Source organism: Mchenga conophoros, linkage group LG9 (genome assembly GCF_057382185.1).
Source record: "Mchenga conophoros isolate Kocher_MC1m ecotype Shallow Benthic linkage group LG9, M_conophoros_male_GT1.1, whole genome shotgun sequence".
In the NCBI taxonomy this organism is placed as follows: domain Eukaryota; kingdom Metazoa; phylum Chordata; class Actinopteri; order Cichliformes; family Cichlidae; genus Mchenga; species Mchenga conophoros.
This window is the reverse complement of record NC_140534.1, coordinates 27849278-27865639: the sequence shown is the minus strand read 5'-3', so window position 1 is coordinate 27865639 and position 16362 is coordinate 27849278. Positions and strand designations below refer to the sequence as shown.

Below are 16362 nucleotides of genomic sequence, written 5' to 3'. Positions count from 1 at the left end.
GAAGAGCAGCTGCAGATCCGACAGTCCTCAGAACAGAGCAAACCACTTTAAACAGCATAGCTCGGTGTGCCTATAAAAAACACGAATTTCAGCCTTTTGTTAGTCTGCTGATGCTGCACAAAATGCTGCCGTCAATGCAAATAATGTCTGCAATTTTGAAAATGCTAGTAATGTAATTTGTTCTAATTAGCTACTTCTTTGTATTCTGTAGAGCTGCTGCCACAAATACAATTTGTGCGACACGTTAAGAAAAAGAAAACATTAAAACTCAACTTTGTGAAGGACATATAAGTACACACGCCATTTGGTGTTATTTTGTGTATCACCGATAAATGACTGCTGTATTTAGATGTCACATCTGGATTCTTGCATTTTGTAATTACAGCCCTGTTATATACTGTTGCGCTTTAATGTTAAATGACTCCTGACATGAGCCTTCCAGTAGCAAATGCACACTCACACAACACACACACACATTTGACAGCTCCATTTAACGCTGATTAGATTTGCAAGGACATGTAGTATACCCTCTCTGTGTCTCCTGTGTCTACTCTCTCTCTGTCGCTCCCTGAGTAGGTTGAGTATCTCCTGAATCTTATCTATCGTGGTAATGTTATGCAAATGGTTTAATATGAAGATAAAAGACTGTTGCAGCGTGTGGCGCTCTCGTGGTTCACAGCCCCGCGTTTCCAGGACGATAGCTCTAACGAGGAGGGCACTATTTGGGAGTCATTAAATGATGGCCTTCCTGACATGCACCCGCTCACCACCACCGCCACCCGCCCCACGTTGGCCATTAAAGTGGCTCACACCCACACCAAGACACACACTACAGACACCTTTTAGCGCCAGCTCCCAGTTTCTTACACATCACAGTGTCACAGAATAGAAAATTACACTCTCCTCCCACAGAGAAAATTGCTTTGGAATTGCTTGGTTATAAAGATGTGCTTTACAGAGAGGGGGTGCATGCAATAAAAAAGGACACACACAAACACAATTACTTAAGCACTCTAAGGACAATTCTTACAAGTTAATCAGAGGATTTACCAATTATTGATGTCAAAAGGATTTTGTCGTGTATGTGTTTCTGGCCTATGTTTGTGTACTGCACGTACTTATCTTTGCATTCAGGATATTTAGTATGCATCCTCTGTGTCTGCGCCGCACACAAACACACACGCATAAACTCAAAATGTGCTTTCCCCAAGGGCATAGATGAGTTATTAAATTTTAAAAATAAATAAATAAAAGGCGATACGTGAAAATTGCAAGCAAAAAAACAGCCGGGTGTAGCCAGGGACAACTGAATGAATTGCTCCATAGCAAAGACACAAGTGGACTATTGAAGACAACAGGGTAAAAGATGTGTCAGTATCAAGAGACAAGAGAGGCGTGAGCGAGCTGAAAGGGAGAAAATACAAAGTGGAAAATAGTAGAGAAGACAAAACGAAGGAGAGAAAAGATACAAGATGGTAGTGCAAACACAAAAAAGCAGGATATCAGTGGCTCTATAGCAGTGTTATTACAGGATGGGAAAGCTCTGTCCTGCCTTACAAAGCAAACGGTATAGCATATCTATAAACTCTTACACTTTGCAGTAACCACGAAACAGTTTAAAAACACTGAATCCTCTTTTTAACCACACTCATTTTGTAATAAGTGAGTTCCCTGCAACAGAGAAGACAGCCAGCAAGACTGTGACGTGCGAGCTGGTGAGATCGCGCTACGATCTGCATTATAGAATAATCTGTTTAGAAAGATGACGTAAATCTTCCCATGAAAAGAAAAGTGATTTAAAATGGTTTATAAAATGCAGAAATGTAACTGTATCTGCAAAAGGCACACGGTCTTTCATGACATCTTCCAGCTCTACACTCTAGAGATGAGCTATGTAGTTCATTTAATGCCCTGCGAGCGGGTACCGAGACTCACTGAGCCACAAATGTCCATCTATAGGATATTTTGTCACACTGTTTCTGGACCCTTCCCAGCGGCACATCATCACAAATAGAATTAGCTCCCTGGACAGAACCAAAATGACAGTGCCGGGACGTTTGGCAGGAAGCGTAATGGCATTGGGGAGCTGGTGGTGTTTTCCTTGCAGGGGAACCAAATGGTAGCAGTGCATATCAGTCCAGACACTTGGTGTGGTGCCAGTTATGCTATTCACTCCTCCCTCTCTGGAGTGTGCGAACAGGTAGTGAGGATGCCTCCTCTAAATCTGTAGTTTAGCTGAGGTAGGTTTGAGGGGTGGCCTAAGATGTGAAGAGGAAGGCTTGAGGTGAATGGTCTTTGGACAAGGAATGAGTGTGTTCAACATCAGAGAACGAGGAGGGTGTGTTTATATCTGTGTGGTTTTCTTCTCAAAGTGTGTGTTTGACTGGTGCAAGAGTGTGACTGATGTTATATCAATCTGGGCATGATTGCGTGTGAGTTTCGGGTGTGTACGTATAAAACGCGTGCATCTCCGTCTGTGTGTACGCATGAGTATATCTGCGTCTGTCCCCAGCACCATCATTAGGTCGTAGGCAGTCCCAGTGCTGGGGGTGTAGCTCGGCTGCTCCTGCGGCCTCTCGGGCCAATTTAGGTGGAGAAAAGCACTTCGATCCTGGCCTGCAAGTCTGAGGGTCCCCAGCGGGAGGCAGCGCAGCCCTGCAATCTATATTGGATTTATTCCTTTCCCATCTACAGGCCCCGCACACCCCACAGAGAGGAAGTCTGAACTGCACTCTCTCTGTCTCCTTAGACAATATGTTATGGTACACACATGAGTACACATAATTGTGTAAACACACACAGGCACACACAAGGAGACCCACACCCAGAGGCGCCCACACCTAGTCCATCTTCCAGGCACACTCCCCCACAGCAAGGAAGTTATCACGGTACACTTTCTGTCACTGTGGGTGTTGCACCAGGGTCAAGGTATACTGAGATTTGTGACAGACAGCAAGACAGACACAAAAGAGCCAGTCAGGGGATCATCCAAGCTACTGACACACTGAGTTATGTTTTGAGGTTGGCCATTGTTTTTCTCGTGGAAAATATTGTTCAGATCTACAAAGGCGGAGGTTTTAAAAATGCACTTTTATCACATTAAAGCAAAAAAAAAAAAAAAAAAAAAAGGGAAAAAAAGAATTTACATAAAACTCAGACAAGGTCAGGGAGAAACGAGGTTCTTAATTTAGTCTAATCAACTGTCATTTGCATCGCGCCATTTGCGCAAGGTATTGCCACTAACTGAATAAATGGACTTCTTCAGACTCAAGGGGGGGCACTCCGGTTTTGATAAGCTGGCAACATAACTGATTTGCATATATTACTTTGATTATCTCATTACTAGGATGATTCTTGCGGAATTTTTGACACTCGCGCAATCGAATTAAAATTAAGGCACGCAATCAATAAAAGGGCAACGCGCCTGTGAAAACACACAGCGCCCCAGGTTGGTATGGTCAACTAGCGGTGATGATGAGGATGGTGATGATGAGGATGATGATGTCGATGGTTATGGTGATGATGAAGCATGATGACCTCTTCAGTTCGCGAGCTCCCTGGACCACGCTGGAGGTTTACGAGAGTCTCGGGCTCTTGATTCCTGTGATCAAAGCAGTAATCAGTGGAGACAATGAGGGCCGTGAAATTGCCGCTCTCGTGTGGGTGACCTATCCACCTGCCATGAATCCAAGAGTGGCCCGCAGGCGTCTCATGCTCCCTCAATCGATAATGGCGCTCACATCTTTCCTCCGACTCAACCCATCTGTGGAATGATGAAATCATGCGTAAAGACGCGCATGCAGGCGCTTGGATGATTTGCGAGGCGGTAGCCACAGTGACCTGCACATGGGGGGGGGGGGGGATACAGCCGTGAATGAGGCTGGACTCCAGAGTATAACCAGGAATCATCTGCCACCAAACCCTTCAGATCTGCACTGATGAACTGCATTAAATATTGCATTTATTATTACATTTAACGGTTTGCCAAACTACATCCGGTCCATATCCTTCGCGGTTTGCTGTTTGTTCTAATATCTAAATCTATTATCCTACATTATAACAAGTGGCCCATTTGTTGCCACACACAATTTGCTTGAGAGAAGGAGACTGCGAAACTCCTTCTCTCCTCTCCTAATAGACTCTCCCTCGTCTGCGCACTAACTGGGAGCAGAGGCACACGTCCACGTTTTAAATTCATGATGTAAATAATTATGGGTCTGGAAATTGATTTCCTTACCACCTTCTCCAGCAAACTAGGCCTCCAAAAAAACCCTCTCACAAGGAAAGCTACTTCTGTTGAAGCATTAAGTCATTAATTATTTTCCTTACATAAGGACAAATTATCGAGTCAGTTGAACGAAATTAGAACCCTTTGTTTCTGATCAGACCGCATTACCGCTGGAAATTACGCATGATGGCTGCGTGCGCGCTCGTCTTTGTTGTTTCGATCATCGCCTGTCGCTCTGAACTCGCGCTAACAAAGTCATTAAATTGACTCCCTCTCGCTCTCATTATGCGGGCTGTTAATAACCGCTAATTAACTTTGCTTACGCGCGCCTTAAAAGCCTCCCTCCCCTCCCAACACACACTCGCTTTCTCTCTCCTTCTTTTTCCTGCTTGGCCTCTCAAGCAGAGCAAGTGTCCAATTATGTCAGAGCGCGGGGATGGATGGAGGATGTGCCGTCGTCACCAAGGACAGTTGGTGCAACATGGCGATGCAAAGCGGAGGCAAACTTGAGGGGGCAGCGGAAAACGCAACGGCAAATTAGTAGTTTAAAAAAATTATTACAATAATAATATAATAATATGAAATGCCTCACATGCAGACCTGTCTCCTAAAGGTGGGTGGAGGTTTCCGCTTTGATTACATTTAATCCACCCATATGAACTGGCAATACAGGCAGTGGTGAGGATGGAGCAGGAAAGCGCGGTTACACATGAATGGTGCAATATGCTCACCTGTGCGAGCAATTTGCTATTCCGTCCAGAAGATGGCGCCAGCTGAATGACCTGCTATAGGTCCACCGCAACCTGCTGGCCCTAGATGGACTTCATGAGTATCACTTCCATGGCCTTCAGAGAGGACGAGGCATGCGTTACAGATTAAAAAAAAAAAAAGGCCGAGGCACGCCATTAAAATGCACGCATGCACTACTAAATGCGTCATTAGTTTCCTACTGGCGTGAATGTGTTGAGAGGCCTCTGGACTTCTAGGGTCTAGTTCACAGCTGCACAGCCACAGTATGCGAGCGTTAAGCGAACAGAAAAGCGCACAAGCCGGTGTTTCCCTTTGGATATTATCAAGTTAGGATGTTATGAAAATACAGGGTGGGGAGGGGGTGGGGAGGTGGCGCTGCAACTGAAGGCGGCCTCTTTCCGCCATCTCTTCACCTGCACGTCAAACAGACGGGAAACTGAAAAATGTGAAAATTACGCTCAGGCTATTCCGTCCCCCTCTAATGTATGCGCGTAATTAGTGCATTTAAACAAAGCGCGGATGTCCTGCTGGCTGAAATGGCGGCTGACATCTCTTTTTCCACAGGGTTAATAACAGTGTGCGGATAAATGAATCAAATTGTGGCCCCCAAATTACAGAGCGACTCTAAATACCCGTCTGTATTACGCACGTCTGTTTGTGACCGCGCAGGGAAAAGGCATAACATTTTATATTGTTATTACACTCATTACATTGATTTGCGTGCAAAATAAACAAGCTCGGACGTTTGTGACACCACAAAATAAAAGAAAAATTATAATAATGATAATAAAAAGTTGCAGATAGATTAAATGTGACACCATCAGTGAGGTGACAGCATGCAGGACTGCGTGTTTTATCGTGAACGCGGATGACGAGACGATATTGGCTGTTGTCTTTGTGCCGTCTCGTGTCGCAGATTTCACAGGCCTCTGAGGAAATGTGCGCCACGAAAGGTTAATGCTATCAAAAAAGCATTACTTTTCCTCTCATATTACACTCCCGCCGATACTTCTATAAAAGCAGCTATGTTAACTTTTTGTAAGGCTATTAAATGAAAAGAAAAAAAGGAGATGAAACCGAGTTAGGTGGGTTTACCTTCTTCTAATACTAAGCGACCTGCACCTTAACTTAACTTTGCTGAGATCAATTGCGCTCTTATTCCAATTCCAATCACAAAAGGGGCCGTAAAGCTCTGACTTAAAAATAGATAAAAGAGAAGAGAAGGGGGGGGGGGGGGGGCAGCTTGTGCAATCTTGGACATATATTTTATTGTTATTTTTCGTCTGCTGTGAAGCTCTAGCTGGGCAGATATATACTGAGGGGAAGAGGAGAGAGAGTGGGAGAGAGTAAATTGCAGCTTGCTGAAGTTTTTGGATTGAATTCTGAAAATGATCCTTTTAACAGTGATGGGCTCTGAGGCGAGGATAGGGGTCATGCCATTCACAGCGGGTTAAATAGACTTTCATTTAAAATTACATTCTCGATCCATCTCTCCATCTCTCCCCCTCTCCACAGCGGAGTCCCTGCGACTCCCCGTGCGGCGTCTCATCACCGCGCGCCACCCTCACTTTTTAAGTCAATCCCCAACTCCAGCAGAGAGCAGGCAATTGAAGAGAGACAGAAAGTAAGACATAGATAGATAGATAGATAGATAGATAGATAGATAGATAGATAGATAGATAGATAGACTAATTAGATGCATGCATTAATGCTTATACTCCTGTCAAAATAAACTTTTGTTTTTAAAAGCTACAAAATTCTGATCTCTGTGTTGATCTTTTATATTTCTATGTGACTCAGTCTGTGACGTGGCTCACGCAGGTGCAGTGGTTAAACACAAACTCCGCGCCAGATTTTTGTTTTCTTTTTTTTGCATGTTGGCACAAGGATTAGCCATGAGTTTAAAACTAAACTCATAGCCTAAAATGTTATAGTTATCATTATAGTAGAAAAGTAATAATAAAGACCATGGAATGATCAAAGAAGACAAAAGCCTATTCCTTATTATTATTATTATTATTATTATTATTATTATTATTATTATTATTATATTAGTATAGTATTTTTTAATGTTATCGTTATGTTATAAAATTACTAATAAAAAAATCTAAATATCCTCGTCATTATGGGCATTACTAGTCCCGAGTAGTATTATAAATTATACTGCTAATACCATATTTTATATATACAATGTACTTGGCAGGTAGGCTAGCTGTTAGTGGGCCTTTACCCCAAAAAAGCTGATAGGCCCCAACTCTCTTTTATGCACATACCCGGTTAGCTAGCACCAGTAAGCCAGCAACATCAACTTAAAAGTCAGCTATTATTATTTTTATCGTTTACGCGTGTGCTTTTATTTTGAAATGAAATGGCGTGTTACCTGGGGAAGGAAAAAAAGCTGTGAAATTGTGCTTTGTAGCCTTATGTGTGGTACTTTCCTCCAAAGTCATTGTGCTAATGACATTGTTAGCCTGTCAGCACCCCATTGCTTTATGAGGCTATATCGCTAATAAATTAGAGTAAGTAAAGGTGTTCGAGACATTTTACACCAACGAGCTGGAGAAGTCGTTATTTTTTTGTTGTTTTTTTTTTAGTTTCTTTGGATTTTGCTGCTCCATCCGCTTGAGTCCGTTCCGCGGAGGAATGTGAAGTCCATGTCGGGTTTTGTCGCCTCTCCCTCAAATTAACTTTAATGTAAAATATATAAAGCAGCTGCGCGCTGTCTCTCTCCCCACATACACACACCAGCCAATCAAGAGCGCAGCAACAGCCCACACGTAGCCTATGCTGAGCGAGCGCGCGGAGCGGAGAAACGCCTGGCAGACCCGGAGCACAACGCGAGGCAGCCAAACCGCTGTCTGTCATTAGCTGAGAGTGTGACACAGGAGTGACAGAGGGGAGAGAGGAGAAGGAGAAGGAGGGAGGAGTGAGCGGTCCCGGTAAACAGACGAGCCGGCCTGAGAGGAGCCGAAGAAAAAAAGAAGAAGAAGAAGACCCCGAGAGAGAGGAAGGGCAGAGAGGTAGAGAGAGGGAGACTGACAGGCGTTACCGAAAGACAAACCGAAGCGTCGACATGAGCGGTCAGTTTGAGGAAGATATCCACGACCGGGGCGAGAGGAAGAGCAGTAAATCCCCGACACTGCTCTCCTCTTACTGCATAGACAGCATTCTGGGCCGCAGGAGTCCCTGTAAGGTCAGACTGATAGGGGCTCAAAGTTTGACGGGTCTGCCCGGCAGAGTGGAGCTCGACAGGACCGCCGACGGTGAGTTTATTTTAAAGGGAAAATTGGAATGATAGTTTACATCGGTTGGCAGTTTTGTAAGGAGGGGTGAATTGGTAACAAAGCAAACTAATTTAGCCCTAAAGTATGTGAGTAACGCTTCTGCAGGAGTTGCTCTAATGAAGCTTGTAGGTGAGCCCATTATAGCCCCAAGAATCTCTTTGATTAATTAAAGTGTTTCCACGACTAAGCAGGTCATTTTAAAGGCCGGTGAAAATATTACATTTTATTTTAGCTTTGAAGAAAATTGAAGTGCCTGTTCAATATTTTTGACATCCTTCTCACGCTTCTCTCTCAGGGCCAACAAAAGAGCCAATCTCTCTCAGCGCTGACATGCACCTGCCTCCAAAGCTCCGCCGGCTGTACGGACCTGGGGGGAAGTATCTCCATGAGCACGCAGAGAAGCTGGAGAGGGAAAGGCTCCTGCTGGAGCAAGCTAGCGAAAGCCTCAAAATCAGCCAGGCGCCACAGGTGAGCATCAGCCGTAGCAAGTCCTACCGAGAGAACGCGTCGCTGAGCCGGGGAGAGGGTGACCAGAGCCCCGGAGAGGCCTCGGAGGACGGCAGCATGGGACTGGTGGAGCTCGGTCCGCTGAAGTTCGAGGAGGACGCAGGGAAGGAAGAAGAGGGCTGCGGGGACGCGGTGGCGCTATCCCCGAAGGACGAGGAGAGGGAGAGTTTGAACGCCGGGGATGGGGACGTGAGGGACGGGGAAGACAGCGTGTGTCTGTCGGCGGGCAGTGACTCGGAGGAAGGGATGCTGAAACGGAAGCAGAGAAGATACAGGACTACCTTCACCAGTTACCAGCTGGAGGAGCTGGAGAGAGCTTTCCAGAAGACTCACTACCCCGATGTCTTCACCAGGTGAGAGAAAAGAGAAAAGAAAAGAAAAAACAAAACAAAACAAAACAGGAAGTGTTTGGAAAAAATGTTGTTGTTTTGTTTTTTTTTATTGTAAAATTTTAACTTGATTAAATACAGTTTATTTTCAGTTATTCTGCATCACTCCTTAACGAATTTAAAAGGGACGATTGTAGGCCTATTAAATTGAATTTTAATTTCCATGTAAAACATATATATAACTGCGTTGCCCTACATTATTATTATTATTATTATTATTATTATTATTATTATTATTATAGCTAAGAGTTAAATGAACTCGCTTAAACCTTAAACGAGCCATATGTTCCTTCATACTTCCATAACTGAAGGCGATAATTAATTGCATTTATTTTTAAATAAACACTTCCCCTAGCCCATAAAAATTTTTCAGAAACAGTCCCAGTAATTCCACGCGTGTGTAACAGGACACTGCGCCGATCACAGCTCATAAAATGCCCCACACTAAATCCGTGCTTTAAATAACTGAGCACAATGGGCCTGTAAGTGCTAACGGGGAGACCCCCCTTATTAAAAAAAGAAGGAAAGAAACCCAGTGCCTGCTTCTACATATGGCAGCGGTGTTCCTGCGTGGAGGAATAATTAAGTGGAGCAGCTCAGGTTACCTGCTGGACATGATACTGCGAGCTCAAAGTCAGGGCCTAACCTCAAGCCCAAGGGCAGGTGTACAAACGCGTTGTTCCTACACATACACACACACACACTGAAAGAAATCCAGAGCTTTACAAGCTGATATTTTATACATTTTGTTAAAATTATGTTATCCAGGATTTTTTATTTTTATTTTTTTTTTAGTAGTTTGAACCAAAACCAAATAAAATAACCAAATAATAATAATCAATCTCATTCATTTTCTGTTAAATTGACACTTCTGACTTTTCTTCTGAAACATCACGCAAAATTAATTTTTCCAATTTTCCTATTGGGGATTATTCATATATTTTTTTTATTTTATTTTTCAGTCGATCTACTTTAAGGCGACTCGTGGGTCTAATTTGAACCGCGAGCTCATCTTGTGTATAGCTGAAGGGAGCGTCAATTGCTTTGTGGCAGGCTAGTTTAGATGTCATTATTTCAACCATTATGTTGTTACGGTGACAGGCCTTGGCTAAGGAAAATCTAACAATCACTAGGCCTATTTCTTTCCATCCGTGACAGGGAAAATAGAATATGGCTATGGCGTCTTTCTGCAGTTCATGTCGGGGAAGAGAGGGGGAAAAATCCAGCCTATTTTTGGTCGTCTATTGTTGACAGTGAACAACAGGAGGGGACAAAACAGCAATTCTGCGTTGCTTCCAAATGGTGGCCTGTAACCTTGAATCTTTTCTTACTGTCTCTCTGCTTTTTCTCCCTTCCTCTTTCTGTCTTTGTTATTCTTTTTATTTCATTTTTTTTAGAGAAGAGCTCGCAATGCGCCTGGATCTCACCGAAGCCCGCGTTCAAGTAAGTGGCTCCGTGTTTCTTTTATCTGAAAAAAAGAGAAGCTTGACTTGACTAAATCAAATATAAGGGAGGGGGTGGAGGGGAGAAAAGGAAAAGCAGCATCCTCTAATGTTTTATCTGTCCTCTATAAAATGTCTCCGATATGCAGCGCTGGATAATAACCGGTGATATGCGTCACTGATTGAGGATCAACGATTACGGGCCAATTTGAGGCAATAATTTATTACAGTAAAATGTGTTAAATGGCCCCAGTCGCTGCGCGGGGAAGGTCCTTCCTGTTATTGAATGTTATTACACGCAAACGGGGGACGTTTTAGTGGCTATTAAGCCGAGGCCGGCGATTCATAAAAAGCATACTTAGTGCAGGAGCAAACACTGTCTGTATTCCCGGGATGAGATGGTGTTTGAATTCCCATCAGAGGGCACAGATAGGGGGCGAGGCCGAGGTGTGTGTGTGTGTGTGTGTGTGTGTGCGTGTGCAAAAAAAAAGAATGAAAGAGAGAGGAGGTGGAGGGAGGGGAGGGAGAGAAAGAGGGGAGGGATAATGCTATTTGATTTCCCATTATGTGATTGCAATAGACCTGCATTGATCCGATGCTCTGCACTTGGGAGCGAATGAGAGACCATTAAAGGTGTTTGCTCCCCCTCACCCCTCCACCACCAACAACCCCCCAATCCCACTCTCTCTCCATCCATCCATCCGTCCATGCCCCCCCTCCTCTCTCCCTCCCTCTCTCCTTCGCTTTGCACTGAAAGCGTGGCTTGCATGTCGAAAGCCCGGGCTCATAACCAGAGAGACAGTTCAAACACGGTGGAAGCTCCGAGATGTTATGGCCGAAGGTAAAACAACAGATGTCTCTTTAGGGGCCGTAGGTGAACAAATCACTTAACGGGCGCCATCAGGAGGTGATAAAAACTCATAAATTCCCGAGGGGCTGTGTAATGCTAAACAGCCCTCTGGGAATTGTGTGTGTGTGTGTGTGTGTGTGTGTGTGTGTGTGTGCACGCGCACAGTGCCTGTCGCTCAAGCCCCTGCTCTGTTCAGTCACTTTCCACATGTTGACATTTTGCTCATTGTGAGAGTCCCGTGCTTCTGCAGTGCAAACTGGGCAACAGTGGATGCGTGGGAAAGTTAAATAGTCTCTTGGATGGAAGTCACTCGTTCGACGTCTCTTAAGAATTTAATTTAAAGCGCATTAATTGTTATTGGAGCCAGTTCAGCGGTAATTTTCTGGATCTTTTGTTAACACCGCTCTTAATTATCTCTCCCCACCCGAAGCCCGTCTACAGGGAGGAGGGTTTAATTAGACAGAAAGTAGATTTAAGGGACCGTGAGCGGCGGGGTTTACCTTGCATGTAATTACCGGTGACTTTCCGCCTGTTGGCCACCACCTGAACTAGACAACTATTAGACTACACTGACACAACATTCAATAGAGATTATGTTAATTAGAGTGCGACATTGCTGTGAAGTAAGCAGGATAGAGAGTTATAGATCTAATTTTAACCTGGGTTACAACTAGCTTTGAGCAGACGCCTCTTTTGCCTCTATGTAGGAAATTTGCTCTTTCTTTTCTCCTTTATCACTTATTAGTGTAAAAGTAATATCTTTTTGTGTTGTATCTGCCATCTTGCTCCTAATACTAATGTGTTTCTCATCTTTTTCTGCCCTCAGGTGTGGTTTCAAAACCGAAGGGCCAAGTGGAGGAAACGCGAGAAGGCCGGGGTGCAGGGCCACCCGTCAGGCCTGCCATTTCCAGGCCCTCTTGCAGCGGGCCATCCTCTCAGCCACTACCTAGAGGGAGGACCCTTCCCTCCTCACCCACATCCAGCTCTGGAGTCTGCATGGACGGCTGCAGCAGCTGCAGCTGCAGCCTTCCCAGGCTTGGCTCCACCACCTCACAACGGCTCTGGCCCACCCTTGGCTGCCCCACTCGGCCTGGGCACCTTCCTGGGCACGGCTGCCATGTTTCGCCACCCTGCCTTTATTGGACCCACTTTTGGCAGGTAAGCTGCACCGATCGACAGACTTCCCTTGGATCTAATGAATGATAATTCTTTGGACAACGCATCTCCCGTTGGACTTTGTTCCTCCAATAAAAAATTGACCTTCATGTTTATTCCTGTGTTTTACAGTAAATGACAACAATTTTAGAGGCAGACACAGACAGAAAATGCAGAGCAGCATTAGAGCTTAAAATAAACTGCCAGCAACTCTAATGAGTGATGTTTACACTAATCCTCAGTCACACTCCCTCACTGTTTATCTCAGTGTCTGATTACAAATATGTTATACTGTTAACCATTCACAGTGGCATGTAATCACTCTGTCAAACACCTTAATAAATTAACAGAACGTGTGATTGTGCAAGACAAGCTGTGAGGAGGGGTGACACGATACTCTCCATATGCCACAGTTACCTTCTCCATTATACACCATTATGCTTTCTATTTAGCTTTAATATAAAAGAAGTCAGCATGGAATACATGACATAAATCTTTCCAAGGAGGAGGTTTGAGAATTCTAATGAGCAGGCAATACTGTTCCTCTTCGTACGCCATCACACTGACAGGATTTTGGGTCATCCTGCACTCTGATGTAGGAAGCAAAGAGAGTGAAATGCATAAATTAAACTTGAATATGGTTTTAATTTCAAATAATATATATAGATTTCTGCATTTTGTTCTTCTTTCAGGCTCTTCTCCAGTATGGGTCCTCTGACCAGTGCTTCCACCGCTGCAGCTCTCCTCCGTCAGCCCGCACCTCCTGTAGAGAACCCCTCCCACACGGGGCCCGTCCTCCCTGACCCTTCCTCATCTTCCTCCACTACTACTTCAGCCGCAGCGGACCGCAGAGCCTCGAGTATCGCCGCGCTGCGCCTCAAGGCCAAGGAACACTCAGCTCAGCTCACCCAGCTAAACATCCTGCCCACCGGAGCCACAGGGAAGGAGGTGTGCTGAACACTCAACACCAGCTCTAGACCTCCCCGTCCTGGGCTTATGTCCCATCCCACGACACCCCACCCACCCAAAACTTCTCCAAATACCCCATTTGTACCTCTGGAAGCTGAAGTCCTGTTTGCCCTCCCCCCCCCCCCCCCCCCCCCCCCTCCATGTTTAGCCATCCCTGTTACCTCATGTTTCCCCACCCCCAAAAATAGCACGACCAAATTTAAAGGAGCACTGGTTTTATAAAGGTGTGTGTGTGTGTGTGTGTGCGTGGTAATTGCAGTTATTATTACATTGCTTTACACTCCATACACACACTTCCCTGACAGACAGTCCACTAAATTACATATTTAACTTTTTAAAATGTTTCCACATTTGGTTATTTTAAGACACAGTCTAACAGAAGACTTTTAAATATTTCTTGATTCTTTTATAGTATACATGAACGTGACTTACACAGTCTAACTACCAAATAGATAAAAAAAAATACAATTAAATTAATAAATAAAATAAATAAATCACCATTGGAGGAACGTGGAAGTATATTTACTAAAATAATGTACTTAAGTACAAATATTTTGAGTATTTCTACTTCACTTTTGCGACATTCCAAAGGCCTTTACGTTATTTAAATATTAAATACAATTTAACTAGATTAAAACTGTGTCCACTTATTGTAATCCATTTTAACCTAATTGTTTTTAATAAATGTGGGTGACACCAAAAGGCCGTTTTTAATCCAGTTTCTGTGCATTTTTCTAATTCTTTCTCTGCATTCAATTATTTTAAAAACACCTTTTTTCTTTTTTTTTAACCGACCATCTTCAGGCTGTTTTTACTTAAGAGTCTGTCATCTTACACACACACACACACACACACACACACACACACACACACACACACACACACGCGTGCGCGCGCGCTGTGAGAGCTGAAGAACCGCAGGGGAACCCAGACTTCTAGAAAGAAATCTTGTGCTACTTCAAATGTGGACAACGGCGAGTGCTCGACATTAACACTGCTTAATCTGTATGCACTGATGTGGGCTGAGCAGGTCTGCATCTATGACAAAGGCGTGTTGGAGGAGGTCCACCCTGAACCAAAGGAAAACTGTCCATAGACCTTCCATAGCCTTCTCTTCTACAAGCCTGACTCCTCTCCACTGCTCGCCTACCCGACCGTCACACTCAGCCGTCATATATACGTATATATATATAAATATATATAGGCCTATATTTTTAAATCCCTGTATCATTCAGTGTGGTTTAAGGTGGTTTGAGTCCACGTCAGCACGAGATTTCTGTAAATTTACTGCAATTTTTCTCCTCCCTGTCTGATTATCGCAGCGGTGGCATTTCCGCTGAGTGTGACTGCAGGGCACGCGAGCAGCGTAGAGATCTGGTGTTTCTTTAATGACCTGACTGTGTGAGAGAAAACTGTACATACTGCGTTTAAAAAATAAAAAAAGGGGGGGGGGGAGTAAAAAAAAAAAAATCAAAACAAGGTCGTGTATATTTCAAGAGACCGTGTTTTGATCCTTTGCACTCGGTGTAGTGTGTAATGAATGTCGCCCTGTGTAGAATTCCACCCGTGTTTATCAATTATTAGGTTTTTAGATAATTATTTATGTCACCCTCCCTACCCCCCTTAAGGAAATGAGTGAAGGACGCTTTTTGTTTTTGTTTTTCTTATAATTATTAAGTGATTGTACGTTTCCTGGTTTAATATAACTAATTTGAATAAATTACATTGGTAAAATTTGTTATCGTTTATTATTTCAGATTCCTTTAGGACTCACATAGGCCTAAAACCAGGAAAATTAAATAATGCGAAATAGAATATTATAGAACTATTAATAAAAAGTGTTATGGAAAAAAAATACGCTTTCTGTCTTAAATTGAATATTTATTTATTTATTTATTTATTTATTTATTTTAAATGTATGCCACCGGTGCCATTAGAGAGCAATGCTGGAATGTAAAATAAATATCCAGCCAGCTTCACTCACAGGTTGCCTGGTGTTCACTCATGCCTGCAGGCCAGCTGAAACAAAGAAGAGGAATCTATCGAGATGCAGCTCCACCTGCAGAAAGCCAAAATCCACGAGGTGTTTAATCCGGTGCGCTGCGTGCGTCTATCCTCTTCAGTGGAGTTGACAAAATACTGACCATATATTCATGAGCTTAATCCCCAACATGTGAAACGCGCGACAAAGGAGAGGGGTTTTCAATTAGATCGCCCACTTTATCTTGGGGGGCCCGTCACAAAACTTCCTTTAAAACCCTTTAAAGGCGCTAAATTGGTCTTAACATCTGTAATGCCGTCTCGATGGAAGCGAGTCCCCTTTGTCATTAATGAAGTAACAAACCACTTCATCAAACTGCTTTCACACACACAACCTCGTAGAGTTAATTCCCCTCAATCCCCCCCTCTTCCCCTCCTCTCTCTCTCTCTCCTTTGGATCTCGCTATACTGATGCAGGACTATTACAGCAATCAATGGTTACTCTCCTCGGTGCCCGACCAAATCGCGTGAAATTACCCTGCGGATTAATGTAGCCCATGTTTTTATTGTGTGCATCTATGGAAGAAGAAGAAAACCTGTTCTTGTCCCTTCAGTGCTCTTTGCTTTATGATCTTATACCTGTTAATCAGCCATTTTACTCCAAACATGCAGGAATTAGATCCGGCAGTAGACTGATGGAAAGATGTATCTGAATTTATCCCAATGCAGCTTCTGACAAAGTCATCCAGCCGCCCCTTGGAGCATAATGCCGAAAAAAAAGAGATAAAAACCAATTTTCTCCTATGTG

The 16362-nt window shown here is 43.8% G+C and overlaps 1 protein-coding gene across 1 annotated transcript; it reads left to right on the top strand.

The window, feature by feature from the left end:
• The first annotated feature begins 7719 nt into the window (after positions 1-7719).
• On the top strand, positions 7720-13685 carry arxa (aristaless related homeobox a). Its single transcript, XM_085287336.1, has 5 exons — positions 7720-8241; positions 8558-9122; positions 10556-10601; positions 12277-12608; positions 13298-13685. The coding sequence occupies exons 1-5, from the start codon at positions 8052-8054 to the stop codon at positions 13560-13562; spliced, it is 1398 nt and encodes a 465-aa protein (XP_085143462.1). The 5' UTR covers positions 7720-8051; the 3' UTR covers positions 13563-13685.
• Positions 13686-16362: the final 2677 nt, after the last annotated feature.